This window comes from Jaculus jaculus, chromosome 6 (assembly GCF_020740685.1).
Source record: "Jaculus jaculus isolate mJacJac1 chromosome 6, mJacJac1.mat.Y.cur, whole genome shotgun sequence".
Lineage (NCBI taxonomy): Eukaryota > Metazoa > Chordata > Mammalia > Rodentia > Dipodidae > Jaculus > Jaculus jaculus.
Window position 1 is genome coordinate 44,271,642 of NC_059107.1, and position 14,193 is coordinate 44,285,834.

Sequence of the window (14,193 nt, forward strand, 5' to 3'; positions counted from 1 at the left end):
GTTTATCTTAACCACAAGGCAGTCAAGTATCTTGCCTACCTAATCCCAAACTCCTGTCTACCAAAGACCACCCTAAAATTAAATCCTCTGCCAGCTCAACATATTTTGGAAGTGTAGACACGGGGAGAATCCTGTCAAGTGTGATACTGTACTCACCTTTCACTCACATTTACAGTAACTGCCTGTCTTCCTTCTGCTTCCTTCACCCTGTCAGTCCCTTAAAATCTAGGCTAGGCCTAATTGTAAGAATTGTCCAGGAGGAACAGAATACTGGTATGGAAGAGTATACACAAGGGAATCATGGAGGGTACAAGGAGAGTGGGCTTTAGTTTCAATAAGGAGGTAATAAAAAAAACCAGACCTCCATCATAAAGTAGGGAAAGAAGGAGGGAGGAAGAAAAGAAGGGTGGGGAGTATTCCAAAATGAAGAGAATCTCTAAAATTACAAGTGATATTTCTTTCTTTACTCTATACTTTTTTTAAGATTAATAAAAAATTTAAAAATAATAATCAAAGTCAGACTTGTAAAGTTTATAATTCTCAGTAAAAATCTACCCCTTCCTGCTTCCTTTAGTATGTTGACTAGCATAAACTGAAACTGGTATTTTTCTGACTTGGGCTGGTTTGCAACATGATGATCCACTGGTCTTGGGAAGTCACCATACTGATGCCAAACTTAATGTGGACACATGAATGGCGCAGCACACTACAGCCTAGAGCTTCTGGGTGCGAGTGGTCCTCCTGTCTCAAGTCTCCTGAGGAGCTGGGAGCGCACTACTATACTCAGTTGACATCTTTAAGATACGGAATGTAGTTCCCCATTCTAGGTTTAAGAACTATCTCTAAACCAAAGCTCAGACTTATTTTTTAATAGTAATATACCATGCCCAACAATGAATTCACTGGTACACAAATTTACTGAGCATGGCTAATAAAGACAACACACTGAAAAAAAAATAATATATATATCCCTCTTTGTTTTTTAAAGCCATGTTCGCTGCCCTACAAAATTGAGTCAGGCAAGGGACTTCATTATATATGTATATAATACCACATTTTATAAGCACCCCCTGATGCATTATAAATTTACTTGCCCACTCCTCTTTCTCAGAATTTGAAAAACTGACACTTTTCTCCAGAAGGTTCCCACTGACCCGAGCTCTGCCAGCATCCCCACTTAATTCCTCCTCTATCCAAATAAGGTATGCCATTTGTATTTCTAGACTCCATCCCCAACAGAGCTTCCCACAATTCTCTCTTTTCCAACTTTTCTCTGTGACTATTTACACTGATGCATTCTCCATGGCAATGCACACCCAACCAACTGGCCTTTGTCCTAGATTGCTAACAATCCCTTCAATGTCAAAAATCTGACATTGAATTCTACCCTCCTATTCTGTAACAACACTGTGGGTTACTAGCCAATAGCCTCTCTAAGCTTAACCCTAAGATGCACTGTAGTCACTTTCTCTCTGTAGTTCTTACATTGCTTCATTCAAAGCCTACTTCCTTCTAGAACAAGGATCCCTGTTAATCTCTTTTCATAGAGAGACTACACCTCTGATCATATCATGAGCATTATCTAAGCTACAAGTGCTGTGCACTAAGTAGAATTGGTTAAGCCAGTTTATTAGGTATATTCTCCTACAGGCTCAGTCTTGTGACCTAGTTGTCCACCAAGTCAAGTTAATGCTGTCTCCTGAATACCTGTCCATCTTCTTAGACCACTGGCTCACTTTAGGCCACTTACAGTGGCCAATCCCACCCATCTAACCAATGTCTTGTTACTACTGTCACTTCCTTCCCCATCCATCACGTGTAAAGCTCAGTGCCTTGAACTGAAAACTCAAACCACCTTACATACCCACCTGCAAGATCAAATGCAAAGTTCCTTTCCACCTCTGTAGAGCTTCTGTCCCTGTCTCCTACCTCTTAGACCCAACAAATACTCAGCGAATGGTACATGTTCTCTAGAACTTCTGCCCAGGCTGCTTCCAAGGCACCTATACAGCTTCTTCCTAGCACACTCTTAAGAGCTTGGAAGTCTCTGAAAACTTTCACTAGGCAATGGGCTTTTTGAGACAAGAATTCCAAATATATCGCAGTCTCTAGGATCAAATATCTAACACAAGACAAATGTTCCACATTTCTGGATTCTTGAATGGTATATTTGAAAGTATCTTTTACCTTTAAGGCAAAAGATGAAAATACATTAATTTCTGTAATGACCTTTTCAGTTTTTCCTAAACAACCTAAGCCCCACCCAAGAGGTCAAGACTGTATCCCTGGAAGGAAAAAGCTTTAGTCACCTTGGTTCATAAACCTTCTGGTAAATTATCAAAAGTTCCTATTGTCTGAGCATTGGCAAAAAGCCAAGTGAAGTTTATCAAACATCCTAGCTGCAGACTCCAACGTTTCTGGAGCATAGTTTGCTCTGGCCAGTCAACACTGTCTCACCTGCCCTTGCCCAGAACTCTAGATTCATGCATCAGTTCACTTGCTATGCTGCTTTTCCTTGTCCTGCTCTCCCAGTCCTCAAAGGTCCCTCTCAAATGTTGTCAACAGTCTTACCAGTATCATTATGGTTAATTTTAAAATTATGAACATTAGTCTGGAGCATAATGAAAGTGTATTTGATAATTATAATAATGTAGGAAGTTGTTCATTCAATACAAATAAGTACATTTGAATTCCTATGTAACATCTCTGAAGTGTAACAGGTCCTAACAAAAAGAGAAATGGTCTTAATTGGTCCAAGCAGTAGCTATTGCAGGAGAATTAAATATTTTTCTGGGCCCAAATTAATAATAGTAAACCAACTTTGAAAAAGCTAGTATATTTGTACATCTAATCATAAATCTCCTTCTTATGAGGGTGAAGGTCCCCAGCTAACCTTCTCAGAATTCTAAGGCTCTTTCCCCCTTCTCATAACAGGTTTTCATTAAATTTTACAAATACAACTCAATTTCTTTTCAAAAAGATCTCTACATGGTGAAATCATCACACTATTGTGAATTTCCAACAAATACCAAAAAATACAACTTTTAACACACACAAAAGGAGAACCAGAAGTCTGTATTATCTCCATCTGCTTCAGCACAGAAATTACGGCCAAGCCAGGCGTGGTGGTGCACGCCTTTAATCCCAGCACTTGGGAGGCAGAGGTAGAAGGATCACCATGAGTTCGAGGCCACCCTGAGACTACATAGTGAATTCCAGGTCAGCCTGGGCTAGAGCGAGACCCTACCTCAAAAAACCAAAAACAAAAGAAAGAAATAATGGCCAAGATCTGAAAGTTGCAACAACAGCAGACGAGACCACACCGAACAGCAGAACCAACGCCATGGCACTGTGGAAGACTGCCATGCAATGTGAGAGTTAAAGATCTGCACAAGTGGCAAGAAGAAACCAAAGTTACCTCAGCACAAGATTTTGCTTGTTTGGACACCATGCTTCCATTATTCTCAGAAGATTTGCGTTTTACAGCTCCAACTCTTGTGGAACTACCTACAACACATAAGGATGTCAGTTGGCTTCTCTGTTTCTTTTAACGTGAGGAAAAAGGGTTAGGGAGGAAGAAGAAAAATGTACATCAGAGTTTCTTACCACATGTCACAAAGTTATCATGTACAACTTCAACATGAATCAGTGCTGGATCTACAATTTTCAGTGCTGGAATCTTAAAAATAAAACAAAGATACTGGAAAATTAATGATACTAGAAAAATGCTTGGGAACATACTGAAAATTAGCTTTTATTGACAAAGCAATGGGACGTTTACAAATCACTTCCTTTTCAAACAACCATAATATATTTCTGCTTTTAACATTTTACAAAGTAAGAAAAAAGGGTTTCCATCTAGATCACAGATCATCTGCAATTATCCTGCCCTGTAAGTTATCTTATGTGTGATTACCATGGTCTTTACCTCCTCACAGTTGACTTGAAGAGTTTTTGATGCTGGGTTTCCATTTACAACAGTTGCTGAAAACCACTGAGTAGATGGGTCCAAGCTATAAATTTTTACTTCTGAACCAACTAGGTTCTTGTCACCTTAAAAACAACCAACAACAACAATATGGCATTCACCATTACTGGGGACACTACCTTTTGTCAAGCCTTTGAAAAAAATGCAGCACACAAAAGCAAACATTAAACAAGTTGATTTAAACCCTGCTAAAATGTTTTTATTAAAAAACTATTTTCACACAGATTTTCCTTATATTGGCAATACTGATCTTAATATGATGTATCAAACCAAAGAGTTGTTATCAAACAATTTATCAAAAAGAGCTAAGTGTCCTCTATAGTTTTATAGGAATCAAATGTGGGAACTCCAAGAACTGCCAGCCCAGACAAGAGTGAGGCCCCACCTTGAAACAAACAAACAAAACCCAGATTGATTGTGTGTGGTAGAAAGAAACTGGGCTTAGGTGTCAATCTGAGTGTGAATCCAGTTCCATCACTAACTAGCTATAGGACTGACAGCAAGTCTCTCAATTACTGTGATTAGAGGAGAGGCCAAGAACACATACTTGCAATAACCACTATGGAAGTTAAACAAGGAGACTATAGGTAGAGTTAAAGAGCCAGGTGTGGTGGTGCACACTTAGAAGGCAGAGGCAGATGGATCACCATTGAGTTTGAGGCCACCCTGAGACTACACAGTGAATTCCAGGTCAGCCTGAGCTAGAGTGAGACCCTATCTCAAAACACCAAAACCAAAACCAAAAAACAGGGGTTTGGGGCTGGAGAGTTGGCTTAGCGGTTAAGCGCTTGCCTGTGAAGACTAAGGACCTCAGTTCGAGGCTCGATTCCCCAGGACCCACGTTAGCCAGATGCACAAGGGGGCGCACACATCTGGAGTTCGTTTGCAGTGGATGGAAGCCCTGGTGCGCCCATTCTCTCTCTTGCTCTCTGCCTCTTTCTCTCTCTCTCTGTCATTCTCAAATAAATAAAAATAATAATAAAGGCGTGTGCCACTAGGCCTGGCCAAATTTATAAAAACAAACAAACAAACAAACAAACAACAACAAAAAAAAGCAAGGTGTTGGAGAGATGGCTTTGCAGTTAAGGAGCTTTCTTGCAAAGCATGAGGACTCATGTTCCACTCTCTAAATCCTATATAAACCAGAGCACAAAGTAATGCCTGTGCAATGTTGCATATGTGCACAAGGTAGTGCCCACATCTGGAGGTCCTGGTGTGCCAATTTTCTTCTCTCATTAAAAACAGAAAAAAGGGGTGGGGGATTGGAGAGATGGCTCAATGGTTAAAAGCACTTCCCTGCAAAGACTGATGGCCTGGGTTCAAATCCCCAAGTAAAGCCAGCTTGCACAAAGTGGCATATAGATTTGGATATCGATTGTAACAGCAAAAGGCCCATATTCAGTCATTCATTCATTTTCACTCTTCCCTTTTGCAAATTAATTAATTAAATAACTTTTTTTAAAGGACAGATAGGGTAGCCTATACCTTTAATCTCAGTGCTTGAAGGCCAAAGTGGGAGGATCCCTATGAACTGTCAGCCTGGGATAAAATGAGACCCTACTTCTTCAAGAAAAACATAAATAAAAACAGAACAAAACCCGCAGGGACTGGAGAGATGGCTCAGCACTTCAAGGAACTTGTTTGCAAAGCCTAATGAACCAGGTCCAATTACCCAGTATCCATGTAAAGTCAGATGCACAAGGTGATGCATGTGTCCAGAGTTCTTTTGCAAAATCCATCCCCACGCTCAAATAAAGATTGAAAATTAAAAACTCCTGTGACTATGAAGCTGACCAAGAAAGTAGTCACAGTAAACAAGGGGAGGACACCAAATAAATGCCTTGTCAATTTTATAAAACTAAAGTATCTACTTTAATAGTTCCATATAACCTCTGAGCTTTTCTTATAATCACTAAATAACTCAATTGCCAACAACAGACCATCCACATACCTTGTAAGAGATGGCTTTCATCTAGATGTTTTATAATCAAAGCTTGAAATTCTTTACTGACCATCTGATTATCAGTAAGGGAAAGCCGAAGACTGTTTACATCCTGTAAAGTAGACCATTATAAAGGTAAGAAGAGTTATTAAAATAGCATCTGCTGACCATTTGATGGCACCAAACCATTGCAACTCCAATGAATAGTTGAAAAAAACATCAATCACAAGCATTAGGCACACTGAAGTAGATCACCCAAGCTAGGGGCATGAGAACTACATAGCTGCTCCAAGCCATAACTTTAAACATATGGAAATAATAACAACAACATACACCAAACACTATGGATGGGGAAATCAACAAATCCAAGGGGCAACAGACAAATCTACCATAGACAAGTGCACACTGTCAATTCACTGAAACATTTGTTTTGAAAACTTATTTTGATAGCCGGGCGTGGTGGCGCACGCCTTTAATCCCAGCACTCAGGAGGCAGAGGTAGGAGAACTGCCATGAGTTTGAGGCCACCCTGAGACTACATAGTGAAGCCCAGGTCAGTCTGGGCCAGAGACAGACCCTGCCTAAGGGGAAAATAAAACTTATTTGCACAAATTCATTTAACATAACTAGTATTCTATAACTAGTATTGTTACAAGAAAGAAAAAAAACAGAAGGATAAACAAAATCTGAACGAATAGTCTAGGGCTTCTAGAAGCCAGTTTTCAAATTCTCAGTTCTTGGCAGTAGCTCCACTCTTGGCATTCTTCCAGTCTCTTGGGTTTGTGTGCACACCCAGTTATGATAAATGTACACAGAAACCATCAATAGGAACAACCTGCCAAACCCAAGTTCTATCAGGACAAAGAAAAAACATGTGCTGAACACAGAAGCCCTCTAAGAGCAAGACTCCATGCTTTTCTGCCACTGTGAAATACATGTAGTGGCTAAGAATGGTTTTCTCTGTAAACAACTAGTGTCTTAGAAAAGGAGGTATGCTAGGAAAAGGTATTTTTTTAGCCAAGTAAAGTAACATCAGATAAAACCTAGAGTCTCTATGAATATTCAAAGTTAATTACCAAAAGTAGGTCATACATGGGTGGTGTTACCTCATGCATTTGCTGCTACTACAATTAAGAAAGATGAACCACCACCTTATAAAGAGAGCCACATAGGGCTGGCTATCCAATTAAGCGGACTAATTCTAGTCTGCCTAGGAGGGCTTTAGAGTCCATCAAACATATAACAGTTGATTCAGATCCTTTTTTCAAGCCCACAGATAGCCCAGCTGTATTCAATCTAAAAGCAGACTTTACATGTCAACTTCAACTTCTGCATGTACCAAGTGCTACCTTAGGCGCCACATGTGTTACTTAAAGCAAGCACACTAAAAGGTAAATCACACCATTTGATATGGAATTTCAGACCGAAGAAGCCTAATGTGATTGCCCATATCTATAAGAAGAATCTCCCAAAACTAAAGCTTGGTCATTCTTCAAAGAACACATATTATACTTTCCCTCAATTAATTAGAAGTTAGTAATCTATTTTTAGGGTTTTTTTTTTTTTGGGGGGGTTTTTCGAGGTAGATTCTCACTCTAGCCCAGGCTGACCTGGAATTCACTATGTAGTCTCATGGTGGCCTCGAACTCACAGCGATTCTCCCTACCTCTGCCTCCCGAGTGCTAGGATTAAAGGTGTGTGCCACCACGCCTGGCTAGATGTTAATATTCTATTAATAACAGCATTCACATTGATAGTCCATAGAGTATTTTTTCCAAAGACAAATTTTTTACTAATGTACATTTTAATTTTTCAACCTCAAGAAATGGAGCTAAGAGTTTTATCTTTTGTTGTTCTTTTTAAAAAATATATTTTATTAAGAGAGACTGGTTGAGGGAGGGAGGGGATATGATGGAGAGTGGAGTTTCAAAGGGGAAAGTGGGGGGAGGGAGGCAATTACCATGGGATATTGTATTTTATTTATTTATTTGAGAGAGAGAAAGAGGCAGAGAGAGAGAATAGGCGTGCCAGGGCCTCTAGCCACTGCAAATGAACTCAAGATGCATGCGCTCCCTTGTGCATATGGCTTATGTGGATCCTGGAGAATCAAACCTGGGTCCTTAAATGACTTAACAGCTAAGCCATCTCTCTAGCCGCTGTTGTTGTTTCTAAGTAGGGTCTCACTAGCTCAGGCTGATCTGAACTCACTCTACAATGTCAGGCTGGCCTCAAACTCACAGCAATCCTACCAATGGCGCCTAAATGCAGGGATTAAAGACATGTACCACTGCACCCAGCCAAGAGTTCCTTTAAAAATTTTTTTAAAATTTATTTACTTGAGATTATGAATGAAAGAATATGGCCATACCAGGGCCTCCAGCCAGTGCAAATTAAATCCAGACACATGTGCCACCTTTGTACATTTGGTTTATGTGTGTACTGGGGAACAGAACCTCAGTCCTTAGGCTTTGTAGGCAAGTCTGCTAAGTAATCACTCCAGCCCAAGAGTTCTATCTTAACTGAAAAGCTTGGACACATGAAAGATGTAAATTCAGGAAACCATGCTAAGGAAAAGCTACTCTCTTACTCAAAAAGCAAAATATCCTGCCAGGTGTGGTGGCGAACACCTTTAGTCCAGCTCCTGGGAGGCAGAAGTAGGAAGATTTCTGTGAGTTAAGAGGCCAGCCTGGAACTACACAGTGAGATCCAGGTCAGCCTGAGCTACTGGGGAGGGAGCAAAATATCCAGATCATCACTGTATGATCCTTGATCCTTATGGGCAAGTCATTCCTCCATTTAAGGCAGGAAATGAAAAAAACCTCAAGATGCCTCTCTAACACACAAAGTTAACTTGTATCTGAAACTAAATGTGAAACACCCTTGCCCCTCGATTCCATTTAAACACTATACAATACACAGCACAGGGCTTGTTTGCATCCACTTCCAGAATATGAAAGTAAAAATGAGATGCAAGTCAAGAGAAAGAAAGCCCATGCTCTAAGCTTTCAATATAGTACTAGAAATCCAGCTGACTACTGACCCCAAACTACCCTGTTAACAGAGAGGGTTACTAGTTCTACCTGCCAGGGCACATCCAAAGTGACAGAGGTAATGAGGAACCACCAGGAATAAAGGGGATTAATAAACACCATAAAGTTAATGGTAAATGTTACTTAAAAGCAACATTATTATGAAGACAGTGATCCCCTACTGCCAACAAATTTGTAACAAATAATCACATATGAAGCTGGGCGTGGTGGTGCACGCCTTTAATCCCAGCACTCAGGAGGCAAAGGTAGGAGGACTGTTGTCAGTTCAAGGCCACCCTACAACTACATAGTGAATTCCAGATCAGCCTGGACTAGAGTGAGACCCTACCTTGAAAAACCAAAAACAAACAAACAAAAAAAACCCAACATATGAACAAGATTCAAAAACTTTTTTGTTAGCTGGGCGTGGTGGCGCACGCCTTTAATCCCACCACTTGGGAGGGAGAGGTGGGAGGATTGCTGTAAATTCAAGGCCACCCTGAGACTCCATAGTGAATTCCAGGTCAGCCTGGGCTAGAGTGAGACCCTACCTCAAAAACTAAACAAAACTAAACAAAACAAAAAACACCTTTTCTTTTTTTGAGGGTCTCATTCTAGCCCAGGCTAACCTGGAATTCAGTATGTATTCTCACAGGCTGGCCTTGAACTCACAGTGATCCTCCTATCCCTGCCTCCTGAGTGCTGGGATTAAAGGTATACATCACCACACTTGGCAAAACCTTAACTACTTCTAAAATTATTTCTATTTATTTATTAGCGAGAAAGAGAGATACAGAAATAGGCAGGTAGAGAGAGAGGGAGAGAATGGGCAAGCCAGGGCCTCCAGCCACTGAAAACGAACTCCAGATGCGTGCAGCCCTTGTATCTGGCTAATGTGGGTCCTGGAGAATTGAACCTGGGTCCTTTGGGATTGCAGGCAAACACCTTAACCACTAAGCCATCCCTGCAGCCCTTAATTACTTTAAAGAAAAAGATCTGAAGTTTTCCAAACTGATCATTTGTTTATTTATTTATTTTGGTTTTTGGGGGTAGTGTCTCACTCTAGCCCAGGCTGACCTGGAATTCACTATGTGGTCTTAGGGTGGCCGCAAACTCACAGTGATCCACCTACCTCTGCTTCCCAAGTGCTGGCATTAAAGGTGATGCAAACTGATTAAGAGCATATTATGTACACAATCTATTCTCATCATCCACAGGAATTATATTTTCACAGGTTGCCAAAAACAGCAACAACTGCTTGTAGGAGATACAGAGACCACAGGAGCCACTGGTCACACTTTCATTTTACATAACAACCATGTCATGTTATGTGTGCTTCTGTTGACATATGCCTTATTTAATACACATTGCTGATTCATTAAACTTGAACTCAAGGCTAAACAAAGCTTATCAAACATGTTCATTTCCTTCTAAATATCTACCACAGCTACCTAGTGTTTATGAATACCAGATAGTACATCAGTGCACTTTTGGGGACATTTTAAACAGTAAAACTGCCAAACAGAGGGGGATGATTGTGCAACACAAAAGTGTGTAACTAAATAGCTGCAAAATGCCACTTGTTCACAGAAAAAGTCCTGAAGCCAAAAAGGAGTAAGAGTATCTGTCTTCTGTGACTTTAGCTCAAACTATCACCAGGCAGTTCTAACTGTTGCTCTGGCTATGACTACAAATGACCATGTACAAATATCAATTTAGGGGTTATAAATATATTTCGGCAATAGGCAAATTCATAATGAGGATTATAGATACATATGCCTATATGAACAGTAACTTTAAAGATTAGTTTTCTGTGGGGCTGGAGAGATGGCTTAGCGGTTAAGTGCTTGCCTGTGAAGCCTAAGGACCCCGGTTCAAGGCTCGCTTCCCCAGGTCCCACGTTAGCCAGATGCACAAGGGGGCACATGCATCTGGAGTTCGTTTGCAGTGGCTGGAAGCCCTGGCATGCCCATTCTTTCTCTCTCTCTCTCTCTCTCTCTCTCTCTCTCTCTGCCTCTTTCTCTCTGTCTCTGTTGTTCTCAAATAAATAAAAATTAAAAAAAAAAAAACAAAAAAACGTTTTCTGTGCCAGGCATGGTGGCACATGCATTTAATCCCAGCACTAGGAAGGCAGAGTTAGGAGGATTGCCATGAGTTCGAGGCCACCCTGAGACTACAGAGTCATTTCCAGGTCAGCCTGAGCTAGAATGAGACTCTACCGCAAAAAAAAAAAAAAAAAAGTTTTCTGTGATCTTTGAAAATGTTTCAAATTATCACCTACCTGTTTCCAGACACTTAAGACCTTCAATTGTGTACCACTGTCCATTCAACTCCAAATGGACAGAACAAATCCAAAGGCTAACAGTAAGAGATGTCATTCAACAACTCACTCACTTTTTTTTTTGGTTTTTCAAGGTAGGGTCTCACTGTAGCTTGGGCTGACTGGGAATTCACTCTGTAGTCTCAGGGTGACCTCAAACTCATAGTGATCCCTCTACCACTGCCTCCCGAGTGCTGGGATTAAAGGGATTAAAGGCGTGTGCCACCACGCCTGGTTCTCACTCACTCACTCTTGATGGGATGGGTTTTCTCTCTTAGACATCCGCATGAGGACAACCAACACTAGTATTTTACTCATGTTAAATAGAGACTGGCTCTTCTTACTTTGACAGTCTCATACAAAGTGTTACCTGGATAGGCTTCAGAAGATCTTTGGAAACAAATATGCTCTGTTGATCTCCTAGGAAGCGAACAGAAGTTATGGATCCCAAGCCAGCTTTATCCAACAGAGGTTTGTACATCTAAAAATAAAACAAAAGAAAATGTTTTGTCAGCCAGACGTGGTGGAACATTTTTCTTAAATCTCAGCACTCAGGAGGCTTGAGGTAGGAGGATTGCCTTGAGGCCAGCCTGGGACTACACAGCTAAGTTACAAAGACCCTGGCCTTCAAAAAAAACAGGTCATCAAAACTGCTATCAGCATCATTCTGAAAACAGTAACTAATAATTTTCCATATACACAGTAAGTGATAAAGCCTTAATTTTTTTGTTTTTTCCAAGTAGGGTTTCATTCTAGCCAGGCTGACCTGGAATTCACTATGTAGTCTCAGGGTGGCCTTGAAACTCATGGCAATCCCACCTCTGCCTCCCAAATGCTGGGATGAAAGGCATGTGCCACCACACCTGGCTAAAGCCTTTATTTTTATTTAATTATTTATTTGACAGAGAAAATGAGTACACCAGGGCCTCCAACCACTGCAAACGAACTCCGGACATGTGTGCTCCATTGTACATCTGGCTAACATGGGTCCTGGGGAATCAAACCTAGGTCCTTTGGCTTTGCAAGCAAATGCCTTAACCACTAAGCCATCTCTCCAGCCCTGGCTTAATTTTTTTTTAACAGCAAGGAGCTACCAGATGACTAAAATTTTAAAAACATTTTTATTTATTTGTGAGCAGAGTGAGAGTTGGGGGAGACTGGGCCGCCTTCTTGCCTTTACAAACAAACTCCAGATGTATGCACCACTTCGTGCTTTACATGGGTACTGGGACATTAAACCCAGCAGGCAGGCAGACTTGGCAAGCAAGTGCTTTCAACCACTGAGAGGTCTCCTCAGCACCCCACACAATTTTGACTCAAGCTAGTAATTTAAACCACATATGTATGTGATAGTCATTAACGTAAGTCTACAGATACTTGGTTCTCCAAAGACTTTTATATTTAAAAAAAAGGTAAAATAAAATGTGTATACACGCTTTTCTGAGGAGATGGGACTAATTTCCTAAAGAGCTAGGGGCAGAGGGAAATATAATCACAGGCCTTTATCTCAAAAATTTCCAGAAGCTTTTCTCATTTATGGATAAAAACTTTGCTAGCATGATGTGCAAGGTCATACACAATCAGCAGCCAGCTTTTCAAACTATCTCTACCTGACTTCCTCCTAGCAGCAGCTAGAGGCCCATTCGCTTTCCCTCCTCCTCTTCCTCTTCCCTCAAATACATATATTCTTTTATTTTTAAAAATATTTATCTATCTATTTGAGATGGGGGGTGGGAAGAAGAGGCAAATAGAGAGAATGGGCCTGCCAGGACCTCTGGCCACTGCAAACAAACGCCAGATGCATGCGCCACCTGTGCATCTGGCTGATGTGGGTACTGGGGAATCAAACCTGGGTCCTTAAGCTTCATAAGCAAGTGCCTTAACCACTAAGCCATCTCTCCAGCTCTCAAAAATACTTATTTTTAAAAATAAACATGGTCTATCCACATACTTGGGCTGGAAGGTCAATGAAAAATCCTGCTGGAGCTGAGCTGAAAACATCCTCCATGTAGAAAGAAAGCTTGAAAAAGCTATGCTGCATGCAGTTCAATGGGAAAGAGGGGAATCACCAGTGAAGATACTCAACAGTGGATACTGCAAGCCCTAAATTTGGCCAGCCAGGCCAAATGAGCTGACAAGTGCAATACTGGCATGTCTGTTATAGGGGAAACCAACTGTTTTCTAATTGGACTTGAGGCCTACTCCATGGGAGAAAATACATCCCTGATACTGAAAACCTACAACAGGGGTGGTCATGAGCCCTAGGGATGTAATGTCTGCTGGTGTCTGGCTAAATGTACATACTATGCTCTCCAAATTGCCCAGTAAGCACTTCTTTTGATGTTTATACCCATGTATTAAAGCTACTCTCACTTATGGTTAAAGATGCTTCTCTTTTCAGAGGGCAGTGACCTTGAGATGACTCAGAAGGCACCATGGTACTGAGAAGTGACAGAGGAGTGCTCAGCACTGAAATATCTCTATCACACCTTCTAAGGCTCAGAGTCCTTGTGGAAGAGGTGGCAGAAAGAATGTAAGAGCCAAAGGGAGGGTAGGACTTCTTACAACATGCTCCTCCAGACACAAAATGGCCTGGATATCCATGACCTCAGTACCTGACACTACCTATACAAGACCATCATAATAGGAGGAAAAGATGACGACATCAAAATAAAAGAGAGACTGAGGGGGGAGGGGTTATGAGGGAGAGTGGAGTTTCAAAGGGAAAAGTGGGGAAGGGAGAGAATTACCATAGTTTATTGTCTACAACTATGGAAGTTATCAACAAAAAAATAAATGAAGTCCAGGCATGGTGGCACATGCCTTTAATCCCAGCACTCAGGAGGCAGAGGTAGAAGGATCGCTGTGGGTTTGAGGCCACCCTGAGACTCCATAGTGAATTCCAGGTCAGCCT

At 41.1% G+C, this 14,193-nt stretch overlaps 1 protein-coding gene across 4 annotated transcripts in view; it reads right to left on the reverse strand.

The window, feature by feature from the left end:
• Kdm3a (lysine demethylase 3A) overlaps positions 1-14,193 on the reverse strand; it is a 64,570-nt gene that overhangs the window by 41,528 nt on the left and 8,849 nt on the right. For all 4 annotated transcript variants that reach the window (XM_045152669.1, XM_045152668.1, XM_045152666.1 and 1 more), the window contains exons 4-8: positions 11,650-11,760; positions 5,940-6,042; positions 3,929-4,053; positions 3,607-3,679; positions 3,419-3,507 (exon numbers count right to left, since the gene is read on the reverse strand). In XM_045152669.1, the coding sequence (XP_045008604.1) occupies positions 3,419-3,507; positions 3,607-3,679; positions 3,929-4,053; positions 5,940-6,042; positions 11,650-11,760 (501 nt within the window). The remainder of the gene's footprint in view (positions 1-3,418; positions 3,508-3,606; positions 3,680-3,928; positions 4,054-5,939; positions 6,043-11,649; positions 11,761-14,193) is intronic.